The 26,814-nt window shown below is 41.7% G+C and overlaps 2 protein-coding genes across 16 annotated transcripts in view; one reads left to right on the plus strand and one right to left on the minus strand.

Moving 5' to 3' along the window:
- POLK (DNA polymerase kappa) overlaps positions 1 to 6,311 on the minus strand; it is a 65,549-nt gene extending 59,238 nt beyond the window's left edge. For 3 of the 9 annotated variants that reach the window (XM_043547183.1, XM_043547181.1, XM_037902983.2), the window contains exon 1: positions 6,204 to 6,311. The gene's annotated coding sequence lies outside the window, so the exon portion shown is untranslated. Of the gene's footprint in view, positions 1 to 2,684; positions 2,772 to 5,790; positions 5,894 to 6,203 lie in introns of those variants that run through there. The other 6 variants (XM_037902985.2, XM_043547182.1, XM_027826911.3 and 3 more) reach the window with 4 other exon arrangements.
- An 18-nt stretch (positions 6,312 to 6,329) lies between these two features.
- CERT1 (ceramide transporter 1) overlaps positions 6,330 to 26,814 on the plus strand; it is a 156,552-nt gene continuing 136,067 nt past the window's right edge. For 2 of the 7 annotated variants that reach the window (XM_027826908.3, XM_043547187.1), the window contains exons 1-2: positions 6,330 to 6,933; positions 11,077 to 11,211. In XM_027826908.3, the coding sequence (XP_027682709.1) occupies positions 6,838 to 6,933; positions 11,077 to 11,211 (231 nt within the window). In that variant the 5' untranslated portion in view covers positions 6,330 to 6,837. Of the gene's footprint in view, positions 6,934 to 11,076; positions 11,212 to 26,814 lie in introns of those variants that run through there. The other 5 variants (XM_043547189.1, XM_027826910.3, XM_043547191.1 and 2 more) reach the window with 4 other exon arrangements.

Below are 26,814 nucleotides of genomic sequence, written 5' to 3' on the forward strand. Positions count from 1 at the left end.
TCCATCTGTTTCTGTTAGTCAGAGTTAGGGAAGTTCAATACTATTAAAATATTTCTTAAGAACTTATGTATTGGAAAGTTATTCTGCCAAGTCCAGCATTCTGTTGAATTCAAACTACAGTATTTGATTTATCCTTTATTTGGATGTATACAGGTATATTTTAACCCAGTGGTCGCTAAAAGTTCACTGGGGCTGCCGCTAAGGCAGGCTCCCAGCCTGCCCCACGCCCCAGCGCAACCCTGGCAGGGCGAAAGGGGGCAGGGGTCTCTGCACACTGATCCTGCCTGCAAGCACCGCCCCTGCAACTCCTATTGGCTGGGAATGGAGAACTGTGGCCAATGGGAGCAGAGAGGGGCGGCGCATGGAGCCACGTGCTGTGCCCCCCACAGGGGCGCATTGGCCCCTTCCAGGAGTGGTGTGGGGCCGGGTCAGGCAGGGAGCCTGCCTTAGTCCCGCTGCACTGCCAACTGGGAGCCGACCAACGTAAGTGCTGCCTGGTGGGAGCCCGCACCCCATACCCCTTCCTGTACCCTGAACCCACTCCTGCATTCCAAGCCCCCGCCCCAGCTCTGAGCCCCCTCCCAGAGTCAGCACTCCGATCCCCTGCCCCAGTCCTGACCCCCTTCCCGGAGACGGCACCCCATACCCCCTCCTGCACCCCAACACTCTGCTCCATCCTGGAGCCTCCTCCTGCACCCAAACTTCCTCCTAGAGCTTGCACCCCTCACCCGCTCCTGTACCCCAACCCCCTGCCCCAGGCTCAGCCTGGAGCCTCCTCCTGCACCCCAAACCCCTTGGTCCCAGCTCAGAGCCTGCACCCCCTCCCAAACCCCTGCCCCAGTCCAGTGAAAGTGAGTGAGAGTGGGGGAGAGCGAGAAATGGAGGGAGGGGGATAGAGTGAGTGGGGTGGGGCTTCCAGGAAGGGGCAGGGTAGATCCTGGGTTGCACTTAAATTCAAAAAGTGACCTTGTGCATAAAAAGATTGGTGACCACTGTTTTAACCTAAAATAATAACACTGTATTCCAGCTTTCTCTCTGATTAATGTCTATGTGCCTAATGTATATCCCCCTGTGCTACTGAGGATTCCTATAGAAAAAAAACACTGGCTGACAGGGTCAAATGAACCTCCTCTTTAAGCCCTTTAAAAAATAGTTTAATCGTTGAAAGGGGAACATCTATCAGCTGTGTTAAACCACAAACAAACAAAGACACATGCCAATATGCAGGTCACAGGGTCACAAGCTCCATTCTTTTGATCCACAGGGGTTTGAAATTTACAACAGCTCTGGTTTCTGAAGAACCTGGAGAACAGGATTCTTGTCAGTTTCAATCCCCTGCTGATTTACAAGAATAGAACTGGCAGGAAGAACTGATGGATAGTGACAGTAGCATGTATGCATACACAAACTTAACATCCTCGGTTTGCTGTTGACGCATTCAGATGAAGAGCGGAGATTGTTACACGTTTGTAGCCTTTGTTTTACAGAGCTACTAATGAAACATGTAAAGAGAGAAATTTAAGTATTTTATCCCAATTTTGTATTGCAAAATTGTAAATTGCTAAGGGTCTGATGTGCTGATACAGCTGAATAGATGAATATAAAACTAGGCCAAGATTTTCAGACAAGACTAGTGATTTTGGGTGCTGAAGTTGAGACATCTTAATGAGACCTGATTTTTGAAAGAGCAGTTGGCTCAGTATTTTCTGATAATCAGGCTCCCTCACAGATGTCTGAAATCATGTCTCTTCTGAAACACAGTATTTGAAAGCAAACAAACAAAAAAATAAAGAAAAAAATGTCATTGATTATGCTATCACCTATTATTAAATTATTTGAACTCCACTGAGTGCTGTCCACACACATATCAATTCTCCCAAGATAAGGCTGTAATCAGGTCCCATTATAAGCTCAGTTTTTAGCTCCTTTACAACTTTGGCTAGAAAAATTGGTTTGGCTTGAAGATTTCTAAATTTACTTTGAAGACAAAGAATTGTTTTGTTATCTGCAGTTTTTCCTCTCAATTTTTATGTAGCATTACAATATTTTTTCAAACGAAATCCACTGGTCTTGGTTTGCAGTATACAGATATGCTTATTGATATTATTTAATATATCTGAACCACAGAAAACAAATGTTGAACAATTTGTAACATAGCCAGAAAAGGTTACTTAAAAAATTGCCATGATCAAAATTCACTAGCAGAGGGCATGCCAAAAGGTGTACTGCCACTTGCAATCTCGTTTTTACAGAAAAATGTATATTTATATTCTGTATATTCTTTCAGCAACAGAACTTCTAAAATATTTCATTTTTCACTTAAAAAATTCCTAAATTGTGTTCTCTTTTCTTGAAATCACATGCAATTGTTCTGGAAAGAAATCAAATTTTCAAAAATATTAAAAGTGGTTTAAATATCAGAGCCAAATTTTGCTGTTTAAACAAAAACACTTGAAGGACAGCCTTTCAAAATGGTTTTAAATGCAAGAACAACTATAAATTGATGTCTCTGAAAGAATACAGGATCCTCAAGGCTCCAGCTCAAGCTGTGTTTATGCAGGATTCAGAATACGAAGATCAAGAGTCACATAGGGAAACTGGGGACAGTAATGGGAAAATAAGGGAAAGACAGAAGCAGTGGAGAAAAAGTGAGTGAACCAATCATTCATACATTTAAAACTTACTCTTTTTAAAGATAAATCATGATGACTAGAGCCCTGTGCGGATATAAAATTTGTATCTTCATCTGATCCGTGATCTGCAGAAATGATCTGTGGATATAAAGCAGATATCTGCAGATTTGCAGGGCTCTAATGATCATCTATTACAAATGTCATACTTTGTTGAATAGAACTATGAAAAGCTATTTTCGTATTTTATTTTCTTGTATTTTACTCAATACATCATAATTATGGAGCAACAGTAGCTAGTCCACGGTTTAGATTGATGCTAGTTTCCCATTATAAAACTAGTTTTTAAGCTCCCCACAATTTATATCTGGGAGACCAGAAGGAACAGAGATTGGGGTAGGGAACTAAGAGGTCACATGGACCCTGGTCTAAAAATGGGGATTCTGGAGGAGGAACACAGAAGGGGCATGGAATAGGGGTGGGGGACAAAGGGAAGTAAGACATGGAGTGCTGGGGACCAGAAAAGCCATGAGAGTGTAGCACACTGAGGGTGGCATGAACAAGGCTGCACAGGGGACTAAGACGAAGCATGGAAAAGAGGATAAGGATACCAAGAAAAATAAAAGGGTGCATGGAAGAAAAAGGTATGGGAGTGTCTGGAAAGGAGCGTAAAGCACTGGGAGACACATAGGGGCACAGGACCTGGAGATGGCAGAACAAGAGACGTTAGAAAGATGTGATAGGGACTAGAGTGGGCATGGAGATAGTTACAAGGAATCAGGAAAAGGCACAGAGAAGAATGTAGAGGACCAGGATAAATCATGGAGGGGGTGAGTTATAGGTAAAAGTGTGAATAAAAGCTTTATATGTTTACAATTTTTTAGTCAAAAAGGATGAAGGGTTATATGGCTGTGGCAAGGCCAGACATTGTAACACTGGGGTGTTTCTGAAGGTGGACTTTTAAAAAAAAAAAAAGCCAAACGTAAAAAAGAAGCTGGACTCAAATCAAATACACTTTCAATCTTAACTCTTTCTTTTTTAAAATTTTGTTTATTTGAACCCCTGCCTGTAAGGTGTTAAAATAATGTTTGCCAGTATGATTCAGTAAATGCACAATTTTACATTAGATGTAAAACTTGCTTGAATGAGGTTTTTCTGTCAGTTTTGGCAACCTGGAAGTATTTCTATTTTTGGTACTTGGTTTCTGTTTATATTATATGTTTTGTTAACCCCTTTCTTCTTTATATTTAGGCCAGGTCTACACTATACATTTATATCGGTATAACGATGTCACTCTGGGATGTGAAAAATCCTCATGCCTGAGCAAAGCAGTTATACCAACCTTAACACGCCCACCCACCCTCCCGTGTAGGCAGCACTACACCAATGGGAGAACTTCTCCTGCCGACATAGCTACCGCCTCTCATGGAGGTGGAGTTATTAAGCTGACGGGAGAGCTCTCTTCTATTGTCTTAGAATGTCTTCACCATACACGCTACAGTGGTGCAGCTATACCAATGTAAATTTGTAGTGTAGGCCTGCCCTTACACTACTTATTCATAAGTGATTTTGAAAACCAACAAAAAAAATCACAAATTCTTGTCATTTTGTTCTCTGCACTGTACAATATTATGTAGCTAAAGTTTACTACATTGATTACACAAATATAAGGCATGACTTTCTTGAGTGCCAAGTTTGTAATAATGTTCCACCAACATACAATTTGCCTCCTCTTTTTGTAGCAAGATAATCAAAATGAAACTAAACCACTATATCAGTGATCCCCAACCTGTGGGGCATGCCCCACTATGTGGGCACAGAGGAATGTTTGGGGCAGGGCAGAGTGGAGCCCAGGCCAGTCCCCACAGTGGGTGGGGAGTGAGCATGACCCAGCCCATCTACTCTGCTCTGGCCCCACCCCCAGCTACAGCCCCAAACACAGCCCAGCCCTGGCCCCAGGTTGCAGCTCCCGGCTGCAGTCCCAGCCACAGCTCCGGCCCCTGACCGTTGCCTGGTTCCTGGATGCAGCCACAGCCACAGCTCCCGTGGGGCGTGGACAGATTACATTATAGCTGGGGGGGACCATGACATGAAAAGTTTGGGTCCTACTGCACTATATGCAATTAAACCTTGAAGGTATCTCTACACTACATGCTAAACATGGGTTTGTTGGACCTGGACTTGTGGACTTGGTGTTCCCCAAGCTTCCACACTGTATCGTACAACTTGATTTACAATTCCTGGAACCAGCTGTCACGGGACCATACTATGCAGACCTTCTGACTCGGGTCCGCAGCTTGACCTGCATCCATACTGCAAAATAATAGGACTTGGACCAGTCTCACAACAGGACTTGGGCTCTGACATACCCCCTATTCCCCCACGAAGGATCCTAGGACCTAAGTCCTGAGTGCTTGCTGACTTGAATCTGACTGATGTGTGTGTGTGGATGGAAGGGGAGCAGGGACTGGATTAAAACCAGAGTCAGAGCCTAGGCTAAGGCCATGTCTACACTAGAGAGTTTACAGTGGCACAGCTGTACTGATTCAGCTGCACAGCTGTAAGATCTCCCACGTATGCTGATGGGACTGGGAGAGAACTCTCCTGTCGACATAATTAAACCACTCTTAATGAGTGACAGTAGCTATGTTGGTACGAGAGCATCTCCTGTCCACATAGCACTGCTTACACCAGTGTTTCTGTCAGTGTACTTATGTCACTCAGGGGTGTGTTTTTTCACAAACCCCCCCCAGTGATATAAGTTATATGGACAAAAGTGCTAGTGTAGACATAGCCCTAGTATGCAGTACAGACATGCCCGGTCATGCCAGAAAAGCAGACTGTCAGAGTCAAACATCGGTGCAGAAAGGATTTCGTTCAAAACCACTATGCAGTTCAGAGGTTAGCACATTTATTTTGAGAAGGACAGGGGACAGTGCAGTGAATGGCCTTTCCCCCCAAGTCTCTCTCGCTCAGTCTGGAGGGGAGGCGGGAACTGGGCAGAGGGTGATCTGGCTGCTGCTGGTTTCCCTCTTTCTGTCTCAGCTCCTCAGTGACCCGCGTGAGTCCCAGCCCCTTCTGTACCGACCCCACGAAAAGTGGGCAGAGCCCAGCGTGCCCAGGACGGGAAGACGCTGCGGCTAGGCGCGGCATGTTTTACCTGTGGATGGGAAGAAGCTTCACTGCCAAGCTCCCCCTGCTCTGTCTCTCAGCTCAGAGCCGGAGGCATCTAACTTCCCTAATCCCCCGCCCCCACTTCCTGTGTTCTCATTGTCCCTCCCCTCCCCCGCCTCCATATTGGTTAAGGGAAACGTCTGCAACTGGAGGAAACACCGAGCCTGTTCCCCGAAGGGCCACGCTGGGGGGAAGGGAGGGAAGCCAGCCTGAACTGACAGCCGCAGTGGGGAGGACGAGGACACGGGGGTGGGGGGAGGGACGATTTGCCTCCTTCCTTGCCCTACCTGGGAAGAGGAACCCGCTCCCGCCCGTCCGACAGGGGCTAGAGGAAAGAGCGGGTGACAGGTCAGGGTACAGACCAGCCTCCCTATTGCCTTAACCGAAGTGAAGCCGCACCTGGGCGGGCGCTGGCTAAAGGACTTGGGGGGGAGGCCGTAATTAGAAGACACACAACCGAACCAAAATGGCCGTCCTCAGCTTCCAAATCAAAAGCGGAGGCCTTCCCCTGCCCTAGACTACAACTCCCAGGATGCAGTGCTCCATGAGGGCATCATTCCCCCCCACCCGTGGCATTCCCATGATGCATCGCGCCATCAGACCCTCCCTGCGTCGTGCTTCTCCCTCCAGACTACAATTCCCAGCAAGCAATGCGCCCCCTCTCCACAGTGGGGCTGCGGGGAGTTGGTAAATAGTAGCAGAGGGCGAGCTCCTGCCTGGAGGAAGATGGCGGCAGCAGCTGCGGTGGCGCTCTGAGTGGAGACAGGCACTCGTCCCTCGCACTGTGGCTCTCGCTGTGGGTCGGGGCCGCGGCGCTGCAGTGAGGGCAGAGGCGGAGAGTCGAGTCACGGAGCCGCGGCCCCAGCAGCTGCAGAGAGGGCAGGCGCGGCTGGCGCCCCCCCGGGAGCCGAGAGGTGTCGCCCAGGTAGAGCCCACCCGGCCGTCGCTCCCGTCCCCAAGGCAGGAAGAGGCTGCTGTGGGCGGGGGCCGCTCGCTGTTTCCCTGCTCGGTGGTGGCTGCGGGCGGCGTCTCCATGTCGGACAACCAGAGCTGGAATTCCTCCGGCTCCGAGGAGGATCCCGAGACCGAGTCCGGGCCGCCTGTTGAGCTCTGCGGGGTCCTCAGCAAGGTGAGCAGCCCCTTCCCCCGCACCACCTGGGGGACTCGGAGCCTCCTCCTTCCCGGGCGGGTGGGCACCGTGTGCACCCCCGCGCTGCCCGGCAGAATCGGGCTAGGATCCCCTGTCTCGCCCGGTTACCCGCCTGCGGGGCAGCCCCGCAGCCCTTTTCGCCTGCAGAGACAGGGCTCTGGCTTGGCTGGGGCAGCGGCCGCATGACCTGGGGGAGCCTGGCAATGAGTCACTCGCCGCAAAACGTCCACTCCCAGCCCGCGGGAGGGGCTCTAACGGCCCGCACACACCGCGAGGCCGTCCCCTCCAGCCCGCCCTGCTGCGAGAGGAACCCCCGCAGTACTCCCAGCTCTCCCCCGTCTCTCCGGGAGAAGCTAAGCGCCGCTTTCAGTGCCCTCCTTCCTGTAAACTGGGCGGGGCGGGGAGCCTTTCCTCACGGAGAGGCTGTGGAGACAGTCTTAAAATCCATCCTCCAAACGGATGGGGGAGTCTCTCCTAGCTTCCTTCCCCTCCTAAATGAGGAGGCATCCTCGGCATGAATGAGCGTCCCCTTGTCCCTTCTTTCTCGATCCCCCCACTTTGCACCCCACCCTTTGACTCACCCTCCCCAAGTGTAAATTTTGGGACAGCAGGGTCTGTAACTAGAATAATTCTCATGCAGAATGTGAGTGCTGGCAGCGAGGGCATCTCCATTCATCAGGTTTTTGACTGGAGCCTGGCAATCCTATCCTAGGTAGTGTGCGTTGCGGGCTAGGTTGTATTGATACCTGTGCTGACTGATGTAGGACTACACGCTGAGCCTGTGTGGGGGAGAGGTAGAGTTCTTGGGGTTGCAGAGGAAATGCTGCTTTTTTTTTTTCTTGCCAAGACTTTTTTGCAGGAAGTAGCAGCGTGTGATGTGCACATACAAATCACTTCCAATCAATAGGGATACGTCAAAGAGGAGTGGCATGGCCTTTAGTCCCAGCATCAAAACAGTGCAATAAAATACCCTTGCAGTGGGAGATCTGAGTGAAGGGTGGGGAACAAGGGAAAATTGCGGGAATGCTTGCTTAAAAAAAATTTTTTTTGCTTATATTTGTGGGGGGCGTGGGGAAGGATTAAACCTATTCCTCCCTTTGTATTACTGTGAATTTAATAAATCAGTTTGACGTGTGTGAGATGAGGTTAGGGAATTCAGTTTTAAGGAGTGTTTGAAAGACTAAATATTCTGAGCGAACAATTTCGGTAGCAGAAAGTAGCTCTTTAATTCTCTGGATATTTGGGTATATATTGAGATGTTGTTTTTGCATCTCTCTGTCACTTTACACTGTGAGGAGGGGTTTAAGCCAGAACTGAATGCATGATCTCGATATCCCATGACCTGTGAACATCCCCTGTTTACTGAAAAACCTATGGTACTGTTTTTGTGAGAGAGTAGGACTCTGTTTATGAACTCTTTCCAATTAAAAAAAATGTTTGAGCTCATAGAGGGGAGCAATGTTGAGGAGAGGAGGCAGGCCTTGGCACACTGATCTGCAGGGTCTCATATCTGATGCTGGGGAGGGACAGGAGGTATGTTATAGTAGGTTTTTTACGTGATGATTTGGTTCAGAAATGTGGTTTATTGCCTGAGATTTCTGCAATGTTACCACCTTTTTAGGTGATTCAGATCATTAAGTAGAAATGATCTGGTATTTGTTTGTAGTATGCCATCCATTTTAATATTGGCAAATGAAATGGAGTCTAAAAATTGTATTCTAAATCTTAATGGTGGGTTTTCATGTATGCTAAATCCCAAGGTGTTTCCCAAACATCTGTGTCTTATTATACATGCACTATGTACAATTTTGAGTTTTGTTTGTAGTGCTTATACTTATATTACAGCTATTGTCTTTTCTGTTAACCTCCAAGTGAAAACACATAATGAAAAATAATCTGAATTGTGAAATATGATAAAACCTGTTGCAGTGAACCTGCTGGAAGATATTATATGAGTGACTGTCTAACTTTAATTTCTTTGCTGCTTAATTAATGTCTTCTGTAACACCTGCAAGGCAAATGAGTTTAACTGAAATTATTGCATAATAACGTGTTTTGTCAGCAAATAGAAATTAAATATTAAAAAAAGCTTTTTAAAAACAAGACTCCAAACCAGTAATAAAAGGTCGCATTTCTTTACATTCCCTGTGGTGTTTTAGGTGCTCAGGATTTCATCATTTTTGCAGGAGGGAAAAGCCTGAGCTTATGGCTTGTCTATAGAGGAAGTTCATGGGGAAGTTAGTGCAAAATAGTGAGGATGTTAATTTAAAGTGCAGTAGCTATTCTGCACTACCCCCTTGTGGTCATTCTGATTCTGAACTAAGAGTGCTTGAACCTAAGCACCACAAAAGCACTTTTAGTGTGGAAGAAGAGTGTCCACACGAGGAGCTAGTGCAGAATAGCTATTTTAGGGTCTTTTCTCGGTCTAGATAAGCCCTCATTATTCCACAAGTAAGGGGAAAAGAAGCTAAATTTTAAGTTTTTTGATTTTTAAATGTATTTTGAATGCCTAAATTTTCCCATGCATTGTCCTACTGATTAGAAATTTTAACCATTTGAAAAGCACTTTTTACAATGTGTGTATTGTTCATCACTTAAAGGTGGATACAAACTAGGAAAGATTTTCAGGTATATCAAACTTTTTAGTTTGTGTCACATGTAAATAAATTCACTTGTTCAAACAGTTAGAATTTTCTTTACCAGAGATCTTTTCTTCCGTCCAGTATTAAGTTGAAGACATAATGGTGAATTTGGGAAACTTTTTCAGAGCAACAGACCAATGTCATAAGCACAAGATTCTGATTAATAAAAGCTGTTCAAAGGTACCATCTAACTTGTGTTAGTGGAGGAACGACTCTCTTCCCTTTTCCCATTCTCCTGCCTTACAATGAAAGAATCCTCCTGTTATAATGAAAGAAACATAAAATATTTTTCAGCATTTCCTCATCTTGTTTCAGTGAGAATTTTCATTTTAGAACCACTATCATGATCTACTAAACATTTAAGAACAATTTTACAAACAACATTTTTGTACTCATTTTCCCATTATTGCTCGTTAAGTAGTATATCCTCTTCTAACTCGTTGTTGCTTTAAGCCGAATAATTTAGAGAGAACTTGAATGCCAAAGTGTGTGCCCAATGCTGTACGTAACAGACATGCGTCTTACGGATTGTTACCATGTAAGACTTACACAGATCGTACAGTCCAGACATGGTGATAGATATCAGACATACAAAATACATTGAGGATCAAATCTTCATTCAGTGAGTTTAGCTTTTCTTTGTTTGGAAGTATGAACGATGTATGATGCATTGTCGTTAATATATTAAATACAGAATTCCATTGTTGTGAACTCGATGTCGTAAACAATTGTGACATTATTGGACAAGTCTGGTTAAGAGTAGGATATACAAGTATCTTGGTAATCTGCAGCTAATGAGTCAGGGTGTACAGTGTTAGTACCCAAAAGTGACTTTGAGACTCTGGCAAATGTTAAGTTACTAGTGTGAAAATGGTGATTTTTAATCTACAGAACTGTATTTCTGTATTTATATTGCTGTGAAGGGGGATTAAGGGAGCACCTTGTATAAATGAATCTTTATATGATATAGAGAATGAGACTCTTTTAAAACAGTATCTTTATCTTATGGAAACAGTTCTTATGAAAGCTCACGTTCTGTTTTACTTAAATGGAAAGTTTAGCAACATTAAAACCAAAAGATTAACTTCTAAGCCTAAAAAAGATAAAACCTATATTTTTTTACCAATTAATAGTTCTAATTTTTCACTAAACTTCTTTCTGCATCAGTGCTCTTAAATTGTAAAGAACATTTTGTTTTAGTTGGGTGTGATACCGCTTTTACAGACGACATAATTTTAGTCTTATTGTTAATGAAGCCAAATTGGCTTAAGGTACTGTGCAACACAAATGGTTGATGAAAAATGTTGAGAGTTCTGATCAAGGGGATAGCAAATCCATCATTTGGGGAGAACTTTGAAAAACTTTTTCTAGTGTTTAAATAACGAAATTTAATAGGCAAACAAGATGTCTTCTCATCAGTATTTTTACTATTTTCAGACCTTGCTCAGCTTTTTGAGATTTATTTCTTTGTTCTCTACAGTGGACCAACTACATTCATGGGTGGCAGGACCGATGGGTAGTTTTGAAAAACAACACTCTAAGTTACTACAAATCTGAAGATGAAACTGAGTATGGCTGCAGGGGCTCGATTTGTCTGAGCAAGGCTGTTATTACGGTAAGCACTATCTCAAAGTTGATGTCTTTCATGTTTCACTAGACCTTTATAGATAGATTTTTACATTTATGGACAAAAAGCTTGGTGTAAATGGCTAAGGAAAATGAATTTTATGATGGCATGTCCTCTTTTGTAAGTGGTTTAAAAGCAATATGTTTGCAACCAAACAGGGAACATATGTGAGATAATAAAGAATAAATATGCAGTCTAGGATGGAGATCATGATTGACTTCTTCACTCCTCTGACACAACAGAATATTCTGTAATAAAAGTAAAGGCAGTCTGTGCAGTAGACTGAGTTTTCTTGGGAGTTGGCCCAAGCCTGTGGAATGAACTCCCATGGGGAGTAGGGCCCATCACAAACCTAATCAACTTCTGCTCCAGGTGCAAGATGTTTCTGTGACCTTGTCTTCTCTAACATAAATATAGCTCTGTGTGTGTGTGTGTGTGTATGCCTGCCCATGTCCGTTCATGTAAATGTAGAAATATTAAATTATAAAGTCCAGAACACTTTACTGTGCACACTTCTCCCCTGTCGAAAGGATGAGAAAACGTATAATGAATGTTAGTCACGCTGCTTAATTGAACTCTTGGAAGGAACTCAGATACTACAGTGTCTAGAATCTAAGAATAGAATTCAAAAAAGTGAAACCACTCCAGCAAGCCTGGAAACTTTGTGGGGTTTTTTTAGCTTTAGGAATATTATTGTATGGTTTCACGTGGTTTGATACTATATAGAGAGCTACACAATGTGCAGCAACTTTGCAAGGATAACGTTTGATGGGTTCAGTTGAATATTTGTCATCTTTTGAGTGAGTTATGTGATATGGGAAATACCAGATAGTGTTTTGTAGTATATAATTGGACAAAAGCAGCAATGCTTAAACTTTCTGCAAGCCCAAAAACCAGAATGTGTTCAGTTTTTATAGTTGTAAAGTGGGGGTGAGGTGAGAATTTTACTACTTATAAATATTCCTGTCACAAAAGCTGCAGTTTGAAGGTATTTGATTGGATTAACGATAGAAACTATTAATTTTGAAAGGTAGATTTGAAAAAAGTAAGACTTTTTTCCATTTGGATGTTTGGCAGTTACAAACATCCATCATCTAAAATGATTGTTAAAAATAGCATATTATGCTATACTTAAAGCTTTTTAAAAAAATGGGTACCTTGTTCTGACCCACTAAGGAGCATATGGTGCACAGTGGGCTATACAAATACTCCTTTACTGGATATACTTTGAACACACTAATTAAGGCTGGGTCTTAAAAAAATTTACCTGACACTTATTAGTCAAAAGGGCAAACATGATAGCCAGTGGTAGACATGAAGTGGGGTAGTGGCAGGAAGGTGGCCTTAGAGAGCTCTAGGTAGAGTGCCTTGTTGAGAAGTAAGGCCCATCCCTAGCAGCCTGAAATCTAGCTTCTGTGGTGGATAGCACTGAGATTTCTATTAGAGTTCTTAAAGCAGGATCCAGCAAAAAGGGAAGTTGGAATCTTTCATATCTGCTGGCTAATAGGTGTCTAAACTTGAAGGTCAACATGCATGCATACAGCTGCTGGAAGGCAGAAGGAGCTCTCCGTCTCCCCTCGCCATCTACAGCTTCTTAACTGCTAGAAGGTACAGTGGACTCTTCACCACTTTGCCCCCTCTCAGAACCTCTTGAACATGGTAAGGAAGAGTGGGGAAGAATTCTGCTATTCCATTTTTGTTGGTAGGGAGTACATCTCCCAAATAACTTAAGTGACTGTCCCTGTTGCTCAATTTTATCAGGATTATAAAATTGACGTGATTCTTGAGTTCCACTATTTTGGCTTTTGAATTCTGAAGGGCTTCAGCAAAACTGAGCAGAGTCCTGTTAATATCATGCTGCTGATGGCAGGCAAAGCTTTGAATGTTAGTGTAGGCACTAGGAGCTCAGGAAAACTATTACGTCACTTAACTTTCCAAATGTTAAAGAAGTGTACTGTCTGATACTATCAAGGGCTAAAAATTCTTTAAATCGAAGCTTATTCAGAAATTGTTGGCTTAGGCCCCAGTACTTTAGAAGGAGTGCTTCTCACTTGTTCTGGTTAGTAGCAAGTCAGCGAGCAGACTCTTTAACCCTGAATTATTGAGGAAAGCATAGACTAGTTAGCCGAATGAGCCTCCAAACCGGATTTTGTTTCACAGACGTTCTGTGGGCAAGTTCAGACATGTGAATAGATGTTAGAAGCCTCTAACTGGTAGGACTGGTAGGTTCTCATTTGGGGTAATATTTTAAGAGTTTCCGCTTACATGGATTAAGCACAGGTGACATGGATCTTGAGTAAAGTATGACACTCCGATTACAATTTAGTATGGCTAATTTGTTTCATCAATATAAAATCTGAATAATGTAATCAGAGTATGTTTAGGCCTTTTAGAACTGGATGAGCACAATAACGTTGGGATTCTTAAGGGATTCTTGTTACATAAAAAGTAGACTGAGGTTGCACGTGGGTGACAATAACTTAAATTTATAATTACGTTTCAGTCACGAGTTTCTTAACACAATAAAGGTAGAAAATACAACTGAATGTCAATCAAATTAAGAAATCTAAAATGTGCATCAGCTATAAATAGCTACCTGCAAGGAAATCTTAATGTTGGCCCTCAGATTTTCTTTTAATCGTCACAACAGAGCTAGTTGGCTTATGTATTTATACTCAAACTCTATATAAAAACATTAGTAACTGATAAGATAAATAGATGAAGAAGGGCAGAAGACTTGTGTATCAGCAGAAATTGTTCTCTACTGTGTCTGGTCTATGACTGCATCAATGGAAAGTGGAAATCTTGACTTCTCACTATCAACTAGTGTTTGGCGATGATACTGAATTGACAAAGTCAGAATCTTTATTAGGAATATCTACTTGTACAGACCTCTATTAGGCTTTAAATTTAACCTATCTTTAGTGTCTCATGATCTTGCCAGATCTCATAAGTTAGGCATAGTTAATAGTTGTGTACAGGTTCTTAATGGCAAACAACAATGCAGGAAGTGGAGTGTGCGACAATCTTTCTTCTGAATTGATATTGAAAGAACTGCCTCAGCATGATGCTAGATGGCACTATACTAATAGGTGATATCTTTGGTCTGAGACATAAAACATTTTGTTATTAAAGGACAACTTCCATGATGCTTTCTTGAAAGAAAGGGTACAGGTTCTCTTATGTGATGGGCAAATTCACATTTAGGTAGTCATGCATATTCAAAACTTGCCTGCAGTTTCAACTGGAGACTTTTTTTTTCTTTTTTACTTCTTTCTTATAAAGGATTATTTAGTGCTTCTCGTTCAGAATGACTACGTTTCATTGATCAGTAAGCTTTTAAGGGTAGAAAGTAACTATCCAGAATTATGGCAGTACTTCCATTGTAGCTTACAGTATTAGGACAACAATAATATTGTGCATGCTGAAAGAAAAGGAGTACTTGTGGCACCTTAGAGACTAACCAATTTATTTGAGCATAAGCTTTCGTGAGCTACAGCTCACTGCATCCGATGAAGTGAGCTGTAGCTCACAAAAGCTTATGCTCAGATAAATTGGTTAGTCTCTAAGGTGCCACAAATACTCCTTTTCTTTTTGGAATACAGACTAACATGGCTGTTACTCTGAAACCTGTCATTGTGCATGCTGGTTACTGAGACACAATACCAGCCATGAGACCTGATAACATGATTGTAAGGGAGCCACTCCCCCCCCCCCCCCCCCCCCCCACCTCCTCTTCTGATCTCTTCTAGATGCTAGCAATGCTAGTATATAGAATAGAGTTTACTAGTGCTTTTGCTTGTATTAGTTCTCTTTGTAGTGGGGAAACAGCCCTCCTCAAACCAGCATTGCTTGCCAAGGCGGGAGACTCCCTGAGCTGTCCCTTCTAGCTGCTGACCCCTCTCTCCCTGCTGAGGTCTAATTAAAAAAATAAAACCACAACTGTAGGTTACAGATTAGATCTTGTGCCTCATTATTGCTTTGAACACTGACCAGGAGACTTCTGTTCTGCAGGAGGCCTCTGTTTTTGTGCTTCATACCATCACTGCTGATGTGCAAAAGAAGGACAAATTGCTGTTAGATTTCCATAGTACCAGCTCTCAGTGGTCATATGGCTCAGCAGAATGTGTATAGTATTACTATAGTCCTAGCTCTAGTAGCAAAGATTGCATTACTACTAAAATTGCTGTTGTTTTCATATAATATAGCTTGTAAAATTCTTTGAAAACCTTCAGAATTAAAAAAATGCCCATTTTATGAGGTGTGCACATTGTCAGAACAGCCCTTCAGCATGGAGCTGAACAGATGATTTTACTAAACATTTGGGAAAATGTCATGTTTGAGAAATCCTCAGAGAATCTTAAACTCTAATGGTCATATGCTACTAAACTTTATTACAAGAAGTAACTGATGCATGCAAGCACTGCCCCCCGTATCATTGCTCCAAATAATCTATGACTTCACTGCACATGGGCTTCTTTATTAAAACAGTGACATCATGCAGTTTTAATCAGCAGGTTTCAGAGTAACAGCCGTGTTAGTCTGTATTCGCAAAAAGAAAAGGAGTACTTGTGGCACCTTAGAGACTAACCAATTTATTTGAGCATAAGCTTTCGTGAGCTACAGCTCACTTCATCGGATGCATACTGTATGCATAACAGTATGCATCCAATGAAGTGAGCTGTAGCTCACGAAAGCTTATGCTCAAATAAATTGGTTAGTCTCTAAGGTGCCACAAGTACTCCTTTTCTTTTTAATCAGAGTGATTCCTATATTCTACTGTAGAAAAACTGTTTTTATTTTCCATTTGGAAGACCAGACAAGACTTGTCAATTTTCATTCAGTTGTATAGATTTTTCTCAATTTTTGCTTATATTTACACTGAGATTGTTGTGACCAAACCAATAAGAAAATTGTGAAATGGATGGACACTGAAGTAAATGAATAAATACCAAGGACCATTCTTGAGTTTTTCGTAACATTTTATTGTCATATTTCTGTATTGTAAAGAGAGATGTTTTAGATTTAGACACTTACAGTGACTGCACTTGGGACATGAGTAATCATCATAATTTGGTATCTTAAAGAATACAAAGAGATTGGAATAGGTGACAATGTCCTCTTCATTAAAGTCTCTAATTTGTTTATGCTTACCAAAAGCAACTTTTTCTACAGACTTGGTAAATACTCAAGTTTTTCAGCAAGCTAACATTTCTGATTTCCTTTTTGTGACCTAATTTATTTCTGGATTATTTACAGTATGGTCTTGGTTACCACTGTGTATTGGGAACTAATGGTGAAAGCTAAAAGGAAATATAGGAAGAGGCAGTGAAATCCTTCTTTAAATAGACTGGCTTTTTAAACAGTAAGAGAGGATGTCCTACATTTGTCAATTTGAACACATACAGATGAGTTTCCTGTGTGAAATCCCTTTCAGAGAGTCTCCATGTTTTACAACCTGAAAATATAATTTAACTCTTGATTTCTGCTTTCTTACTAGTGAAAATAAGAACCTGGGGTGTCAGAACTACTGTTAAACAAAAAATATGTTTAGAACAACAGTTAGATTGACATGTATTTTCTTTTTAAGTAGTCTTGTTTATAAAATACAATTTCAGGACTTGGATTAATTAAAGTTGGAAAATTTAAAGGGAAACTTGACTTTATCCGTAGTTCTAATCTCCTTAAAGTTGTCTCTTGTTGTATTTCATTTTAAAATGTATACAATGGGAAATTCAAAATGGGCTGCTGGATTTATTCAGGATGAAATTAAGCAATTTTATAAGTGCATTTAAAGGATGAATAAGGATGAACTTCCCAGGTAGCCCCGTAAGTGACTCTGGGGATTAATTTTCTCCAACTTGCACATTCTGAACTCCTGAATGAACAGTACTACTAAAAAAGAAATTCCAGTTAAAATATAAATATACACTTATGACTGTTGTCCACTGGTAGGTTTGATTAAGTTTGTGCAGTCAGCCAGTTAAATTAAATGCAACCATCATTTAGCCTTTAGTTACTACAGTGGTGGGCTTTATAGAAAAGACTTGAATAGATCAATGCTATGTGTTCAGATAACAAAGCAGTGGATTTGTGTACCAAAAAAAATACTATTTACACTAAAGAATAGTAACTCCTTTCCAACTCCTTAATTTGTAAAAAAATAAGCCTATAAAGGCTGTTTAACAAATATTTAGCATTTAAGTAAACAGTTCATTTTTTTCCTGGTTTGGTACAGCATTTATTCAGCCGCCTCTTTACTAAACAGAGGCCCTGAACTAATTTAGAAATGGAGAATATATGGGCTGTGAAATCACTAACTAGATTCTGAGCTTATTTGACGTAGAAGGTGATTAGGACTTCTAGATTTTAAGGCATATCTTAAATAACCAAATGGATATTTCCGGATTTGAGAGGGTGTAAGATGGAATTGGAGAACTGATTGTAGACAGTGACCTTCGAAATAAGAGGAAGATGGGACACTAGTTGGAGAGGCAAGTGGGGGTCGGGGTAGGTTCTGAAGATGAGAGCAACTAAAACATGCTTGTATTATCAGGGGAAAGAACCAAAGGAGAATGAGAGGTTAAGGAGAAAAGTAAGGGAAGGGATGAGTGGGAGCAAGGGAGATCTGGGGATAGGATGGGCTGGGGTCACTGGGGCAAGTGGAGCTTTCTACATGAGCCCCTGCCCTGGACAATTTTTGTTTAACAATCATATTTTCCTATTTTAAAAATGTTTCTCTTTCCTATTTGTGTCTTTCACACAACAGTAGGGAAACGGGCAAAGTGGTGTTATACACAAAATCTGAAAATGAGAAATGGTTTTTATCTTTGAATTACTGTGCTTAAGTGTTACTAGTAACTCTACTAGGTAGGTGTTTGAAGAACTGAGAATTTTAAATTGATTATGGTCCTTTTAATTAGCTAACTACATTTTTGGGTGATGTGCTTGGAAAGAAAAAAAAAGTCTGCTTTCTTGGGATAGCATTGATATGGAGAGGGATTCCTTTCAATAGTAGTAAAACTAATTCCTAAGTAAAGAGTGAAAAATAACTGACACTGATCCAGATTATGTTGAACAAGTTGTCCCAATCCACAAGTACTTACAGAATTATTCTATTTTAGAATGTTTTTAATTTCAAACACATTATTGTAATAAACAGTTACTCTACAATTCAGACATGGAATTAATGATAAATTGTATAGTGTAAAAAATATTTTGGACTGACTGCAGTTAGTATCCTTCAAGAGAAAAGCCATTTCTCTCAATCTTGCATCGTTTTGACTTCAGCTGTGTGTTAAAACCTCTTCGAAAGTGAGGGATATCGTTTAGTACTAAATGGGCCAAAATTGTTTATTATGACCACTACTTACATACAATAAATAATACATGTATTATCATAGCACTTGTGTAGTGGGCCATGACTGGGACTCCTAAGAAATTTGTTATCAGTGTTACTTTGTTCCCTTTTTATTTTCACATTAGCTTTTTATTGAAAGATTTAAATATTAAATTTGTCTGAATGTTCTGAATCAGAATATTTTGGTACCTGCAGTCTTTGTCAGAACACATGATAATTCAGGCTAGACATGTTGTACATCAGAAATGTATGTCATCCTCCTGGTTGCTGTAGGCCAAAGGATTTTTGTAATGGAACCCTCTTCACCCATGCTCTATCAGCGTCAAATATATACTTAACATCCTGATTGTTGCATAACTATTAAAGCTGTTAGTAATTAAACAAGGCTTGCTCCTCACACACACACTTGTACTCCTTAATTCTGCTGAATCTGTGAATTTGTATTCATTTTCATAATAAATTATGGTTTGCTAACTACTAGAAATTATTACTTGTAAGATGCAGCAGAAGCTGGGCTGGGAAGGACAAACTATTAAAACTGTTATTGAAGTGCTGACAGTTTGCTCTGGGCTGTCCAAAACAAATAGCTGTGCCTAAGAAGCTAACAATTTAAAATATACAGGTATATTTAATAGCAAAGAATACAAAAATACTTGCAAGCAAGTTAATTTTTTTGAAGAAACTTTCAAGTCATCTTTGCAACCGAGACGTCAGGTGAAATTTTCCCATTAAATTATAAATGTCTTATGTTTACCAAAGAAATTAGGCACTTGCTTGGTAAAATCTGGGGAGCAATTTACAAAATTGGGCAGTTACTGTATTAAATGTGTAGCCTATAGGTGCATAGGTATAAGTTAAGGCCCTAATGCAATGAGCCTATAGTACACAAGGCCTGTAAAACGTAGCTAAACTAATAAAGGCGTAAGGTCAAAAAGCCCTAGCATAAGAAGCGAACCAAGAGTAAACATAGATCATAAGATAGAATGCTGTAATGACCAAACGGTTGATAGGTAACCCCAAGATGCTAGTCTATACTAATTTAGGATGTTTTAAAATAGGGACATCAGCAGATCATGAGAGAGCCTTGGTAACTAATGGATGCATATGTAAAAGATTAATAGCCTATGGAAGAGGGGTACCCCAACATTAGTAGGAAATAGGGAAAAGGGGCTGAAATTCCAATTGAATATGGGTGAAGTGGTGTGAGTGTAACACATTATAAAAGCTGTATCCCAGCCTGCATGCCTTGGGAGATGTTTGGATGATGACTACTGGTGATGGTGATGATTGTGTGGGGGAAGATGGTTCTGCAGGAGTTGCTGTGAGTATATGGATGTTCAACTCATTTGTTTTCTCTCTTCTCACTTCTCACTGTCTTAATAAAACTATTACAAATATAGAAAGTTTTTCCTAAGTGTGCGCTGCAACCATGCACACTGAAGTTCCCAATTAGACAGAGTAAGAGATGTGTCTTTTAGCTCATGCAGTAAAAGCTCATGCATTAAGCTCCAGAGGTTCCAGGTTTGATCCCGGTGCCAACAGATCAACATTACACTAACTTGGCAGAAATTACTTTCCCCAGCATCAGCAGGACAAGAGATGCTGTACTCTGGTGGCTGGGGATGTATTACAAGAAAATCTTGACTAGTAAAATATGTAATTTAAATATCGCAGCCTCATTGTTAAAATGGAGCGCTCTTAAACCAACTAACTTTGAGGCATGTTCAAGAAATATATAGAATACTATTTGCCATATAGAAGAGCATACTTCTGATATAATCATCCCAATGAAAAGTACTACAGCTGGTTATTTCTTCTGTTAAAAATATCAGTTTCATAAGTAACAAACTTAGTGAGTTGAAAGGCCGTATGATAATAAGTGATTTTTTTCTCCCAAATATACATACATCAGCCATAACTAGGGCTCCATGTCTGTCATTGATGTCGTGGAAGTCATGGATTCCGTGACTTCTGCAGGGGCCAGTGTGGCTGACCCCAGGGTCGCCCAAGCAGCTGGCTCCTGGGCCAACTGCTCAGGTGGTCCAACCAGCTGCTGCTTTGGCAGCCCTAGGCAGAGGTCTGGCCGGCTGGAGCACTTGTGGTCCATTGGCCCCAGGCAGCAGTCCCCAGCTGGCTGGAGCAGCTGCTGGCCCCAGCTCTCAGAAGCTGGTGCTGCTGTCCCACCCAGCAACAGCCCCCTTCCTCTCCTTCCTCCCCATCCCCCGACCCGATTTAATCATGGGTATAAGTCATGGACAGGTCACCAGCCCTGAATTTTTGTTGATTGCCCATGACCTGTCCATGACTTTTACTAAAAATACATGTGATTGAATCGTAGCCTTAGTCATAACCAAAATGTTTTAAAAAGCATTTAGTAACATTGACAGATGTATTAAAAATGATCCCTTTCTTGAAATTAGATCAGGGTATCTCATCTGTTTGGATCCTTCTTGCTTAATAACCACAGCCTCTGCAAATAACAAACACACACGTGCGCGCACACGTGCTGTCATCACATGTGCACGGCAAAAGAGTTTGTACAAATAACTCACTAATGTGTGTATTGCACAGGTTCTCCTCTGTGCCAGTCTACAGAGGATGAATTGTTCTAGCCCTCAGCTACAGAGCTTTAGCTCAAGCTGTAGCAGCTCATGCTTTTAGTTTTGGAGGCCCCTGGTTCAATCTCTGCTGTCTGACATGAGGGCAACTGTCACACACAGAGTTATGCATGTACTTTTTACGTTACTCTCCTTATACATCATAATAAATAGCTTCATAAGTAGCACTGGTAGCGTTCCCTAGTTGTGTTGGCTGCTCTCATTCTTTGATGCTGTTTCTTAGCCTCCCTGACTCACCAGCTGGTCTCAGCATGGTATCTTAATGGGGCAGGGAGGAAGACTTAATGGCAGAGGGGTTTACAGTACTCACCTAGAACTTATATTGGTGGTGGGAGAAGATGTTTGAGAAGCAGCAGTGGGGTCTGCAGTTGCATGCAGCTAAGAGGAATGTACTCTTTTAAAGCGTGAATGCCTGGGCTGGACCCAGTATTTCAGTGGTCTTGATAATACATCCTTTCTCAATCACAGTGGACATCATCATCCTGTGGTCACTTAACCCTCTAACCTGGCTGTCATTTTCATCTTGGACCTCTCTGTAAATCCTCAAATCCAGACTGTCTGAATCTTGTGGACAGTTTGTGTATGTAACATCTAAGATACAATCTAGCCTTTCCTATCCATCCACCAAGCTAAAACTCTTTATTCTGGGTAATCTCATCCCACATCTCCATTACTGAAACATTCTTTTTTCTGGTCTGGATGAATCTTGCCCATCCATTCAGAATGCCACAGCAAGGATAATTTTCCTAGTCTGTCGCTTCGACCATGTTATCTATTTTTTTTCATCCCTCCACTGACTGGCTCTCTTTATTTCATCAAACAAGCTACTCATCTTCACTTTAATGACCTTTCACAGCCTATCCCCACCCCTGTCATATTGCATTCATTATTGAGATGTCATCTCCTACCTCCAATTGGCCTCCATCACCACTTGTTAAATTTCCAGGCAAGCATCTTTGTGCTTTCTCCAGTACTGCCCCTCTCAATTGTGAGAAACTCCCATAAACATCTGCTAAGCTACCTCATCCTCCTTAACTCTGCTTTGATAAAATGCCTACAAAAAACTTTGACAACTGTTAGGCTGTTGGTGTATTTATCAATATTCTTGTTGTTTCCTTGTACTCCTCCATTGATTTGTTTGTATCCATCTTTTCTCTTGTTTTATACTTAGATTGTAAATTCGAGGTAGGGACTGTCATTTTGTTTGTTCAGCACCTAGTGCAGTGGGGATTTTGTCCAGGGCTAGGGCTCCTGGGTGGTATGGCAATACAAATAATAGTAGTAATAATAACTTTTGTGCTTAATAGAAATAGATCTAGAAATTGCAGCTAGAGATGCATTCCACAGTTCGTCAAGTAAACTCCTCTTGCTTCGCTTCCCCATCCCAGATAATCCCTAGAATTTTTTTCTCCCTCAAGCATGATCAGCTGCCCTAAACATAACATCAAAACAGGCAAATGCTCTGGCAGAGGGTGGGGGAACCCTCTCAGTTGAATGGGTGCATCTTGATTACATTTCTCCTCAGACCAGACTGGTCTATCAGATTTTTGTATCATCTTCTCTAAAGTGAACAATGAGTACAAATTTGATGCTTAACTATTCCCCAGTGGATTAGCTGCTGGATAACCTAAGAAAATTCAAATACCTCCAGACCCTGCAGTTGATGAAGATTGCTTGAGCTCTCTCTGGATCTAGGAGAAAAAAATGTATTTAACCCCATTTTTGGTTACTTCCTGACCCTTCCATGGGGCCCCTGTGATGTTCCAAGCATTGGTTGAAAAATGTTCTGTGGTTACCTGCAATACAGAGCAACATATTTAGATTATATGGTTGTCTTCATTTGATTGTGAATTGCACATTTGGCCTCTGAGTCTCATTGAGCAGAACTCATGGCCAATCCAACTAAGTGTACCCTGGGAAAAATAGAAACTGAGTATGTGGGTTGGGTTATGTGCTCGGGAAAAATCAGTTTAAACCCACAGTGAGTCTTGCTGAATTACCACCAAAAGAACAGGTGCTGTCAGTGTTTGGACCAGCATGGATGTTAATTTCTCTGTCGTCTTGTGCATTTATGCCACCAATGTATTTTGTGTGGAAGAATACTCCACCCCAGGTTAATTCTTCAGATGCTTGTGATGGTGTGGTTACCAGCTTAAGGATGTTCTTTGTAGCTAACCCATCCTGTGGAGTCCAGACCTTACTAAAAAAACATATCCCTTCCTAGCTGTATAATGCATTGCTTTTTTATCAATATCCGTTATATAGTGTACTGGAAAACTCTGTGCACACAGACGTTTGCCTCATTCCTAGGTATACCACCAGCTAGTCTCACAGTGTGGTCACTTGAGTTTGGAGTGGGACAGGGACAGTACAGTGGTCCTGGCAACACTTTATCCCCATGTATGTATTTCCCTGCAGGCTTCTAATCCTCCCACTCAGTACCTTAGTTTAAGTACTGCAAAATAAGCACTACAAGCAGTTTGTCGTTTATGGAACACCTATTGTAATTAGGGAATTAAAAATGCAGCAGGAATTCTATACAAATTCTAGTCTTCTAAAATTCACATGCATTGTTAAATTGGCATGCCAGTTCAGCACTTGGTTGAGGGGCTGTCATAAATATAAAGGGAAGGCTAACCACTTTTAAATCCCTCTTGGCCAGAGGAAAAAACCCTTTCACCTGTAAAGGGTTAAGAAGCTAAAGATAACCGTGCTGGCACCTGACCAAAATGACCAATGAGGAGACAAGATACTTTCAAAGCTGGAGCGGGGGGGGGGGACGACAAAGGGTTCTCTGTCTGTGTGTTGTTTTTGCCTGGACCAGAGCAGGAATACAGGAGTTCTGACCTGCAAAGGGCTAATAAGCAATCTAGTTAGATATGCGTTAGATTCTGTTTTGTTTAAATGGCTGATAAAATAAGTTGTGCTAAATGGAATGTATATTTTTGTAACTTAAAGTTTTGCCTAGAGGGATTCTTTGTTTTGAATCTGATTACCCTGTAAGGTATTTACCATCCTGATTTTACAGAGGTGATTCTTTTTACTTCTATTAAAATTCTTCTTTTAAGAAACTGATTGCTTTTTCCTTGTTCTTAAGATCCAAGGGTTTGGGTCTGTGGTCACCTATGCAAATTGGTGAGGATTATTATCAAGCCTTCTCAAGGAGAGGGGGTGTAAGGTTAGGGAGGATTTTGGGGGGGATGTTTCCAAGTGGGCTCTTTCCATGTTATATATTTGTTAGACGCTTGGTGATGGCAGCAATAAAGTCCAAGGGCAAAAGGTAAAATAGTTTGTACCTTGGGGAAGTTTTAACTTAAGCTGGTAAAAATAAGCTTGGGGGGTTCTCATGCAGGTCCCCACATCTGTACCCTAAAGTTCAGTGTGGGGAAGGAATCTTGACAGGGGCCCAGGGTAGCATTTGTGTGAAGATATATATTCTTTTGATCAAGAGGTGCAGGTGCCCCCGAATCCACCAAAAAGACCATTTTTTGGAGTTTCAATTATTTTGGTGTTTGCATAGAGAGAGAAACAAAAATGGGGAACACAGTATCCGTATGAAATCTATCTCATGAGGTCTAGTGTCCAGCACCAAGAAGAAACTTAGTATCTAAAGATTAAGATTATTGGAGTTTGGTTTTGGCTCTGCTTAGGGCTTAAGATTGGCTCATTACTATGCTGTATAGACTGGCTTCAAACTCCTGTGAACTTGTCCCTGGTGACTTGCCACTTAAGGAGAGAGGAACCCTCCTCCAGAAGGAACTCTGTAGCTTCGGGGAAGGCGCATTGGCCTGGAAACCCAAAAGTTCTTTATTTTAGGTATCTTCTTCCATGGAATGCTGTCAGTGTATTTGTGCACTTCACAAGATCTTACCACAAACCTCCTATGTGATGAAGGGAAAGACACTTACACCAGCATTTTTGGATATGGCAACCCTTCTGAAATCTGAGTAAAGAATTACTTCATTCCTTGTGAAATTTAGCAGAAAGGATGGTGATATGGCAATGCACTGAACTGTGACTCATGAGGCTTGGCTTCAGCTCCTGGTTTAGCAATTCCAGACCTTAGTCAAGTGACTTAATCTGTGTCTGGTTCCTTTATATAGGCTATTTCGGCTTGTTTAGAATTCAGGAGCTCATGGATGACTTAGTGCTGAGGAGCCTTCTAAAGCTCTGGAAACCATCACAGATCCAGGCAGCTGTACCATTATTTCCTGTTACTGGCTCAATGAGGGCATCGACTCTCAGGCTTCCAGCTCCCCTGGCAGTCACTTATCTTGGGTGGAGACACGTCTTGCTCCCTCCGGACCAGGGTATTTCCAAGCTGAACAGTTCACTGCCTTCACTGTGGTGTTCCCAGCAAAAGACAGGCTACCTAAGCAAGCTTCTCATGCCTTCTCTTCAGATACTAATAATGCCTTCTCTTCAGAACAATTGTCAACAATTAAGTTACCACACACACTTCTTGTGCAAGCCTATTTCATTTGTAAGATAAAAGCACTATAGAGGAAAACACATTAAAAACAATAAGAATGTATGTGCATGCCAATGAGCTTGCCAGTGATCACCCCCACTCTAATGTAGGCTCTGTCAGAAGCAGTCCTTGCAAACCCCACAAAGGAGTCTCTCTTCTATGGTCACAAGTTCATAACAGCCTCAGCTCAGAACTAGCACCTTCCTGAAAAGTTTACTCTTTCCTTTATGCAGTTTGGGGGTCTTTGGTTGGGAACTGGTTATTAGTAGACGGTGGGTCTTTCCCTCATGTCTCAGCTTCAAAAGACTGGGTTCAAAGAGGTGGTGTATGTATTTAAGATGGAATATATGGGTTTAAAGAGTTAAGGTGTCAATATAACTCATTTACTGTCCAGCACTACACAGTGTGTTAACTAAGGTTTGAGCTTTGGCATAGAGAGACTTTAGCCTGCTTAGTACTATGGCAAATACACTATTAACTTTTCAGAACTTTTTGTTAAAGATACGGGGGGAGGAAAAAAAGTTCAATTATTTGGGATGTTAAGTAAGGCTTTTATTTTAACACTTCACATTTTATTGGGGTTTTTAAAGGGGGAAAATCCGTGTTTGACAGTTTTTTATATGGTATTAAAGTTGGTAATAACTGTCCTTTTTGGGGGAAGAGAAGTAGTTAGTTGAGATGGACTGGAACTGTTGTTGGCGTTAAAGCTTGATTCAGTTTTCTAAGAAGATAAAACAAGACAAATCCATGCAAAAGGGGAGAGAAGAATAGCAAAGATGGAAGATTCAGCTGCTTTCTCTGATACTGACTCATTTGAAACCTCACTGATGGAAAAACACAGGCACAGCACTGTCATGTTGGAGGGTACAATCTAGACCAGTGAGGTGTTGTCACCACCTGCCCCACAACTGTGGATGCCTCACAATGCTTTGCTGTTGTAGCTCCCAACCAGGGCTTCTTCCAAACAGCCTGACAGCATGCTGGTCACATCCTGAGTATCTGTGTATAGTTGCAGCCCTGGTCCAGCAACTGTGATCCCAGCAGGCTGTCGGCAACACTCCAGTCTTATTCTGGCTTGCATTCGCCTTGTTTACCACTTTCAGGGTGACCCCAACACATTCCCAGTCCTGAGGTTTTCCAAA

Source organism: Chelonia mydas, chromosome 5, assembly GCF_015237465.2.
Source record: "Chelonia mydas isolate rCheMyd1 chromosome 5, rCheMyd1.pri.v2, whole genome shotgun sequence".
NCBI classification, from domain to species: domain Eukaryota; kingdom Metazoa; phylum Chordata; order Testudines; family Cheloniidae; genus Chelonia; species Chelonia mydas.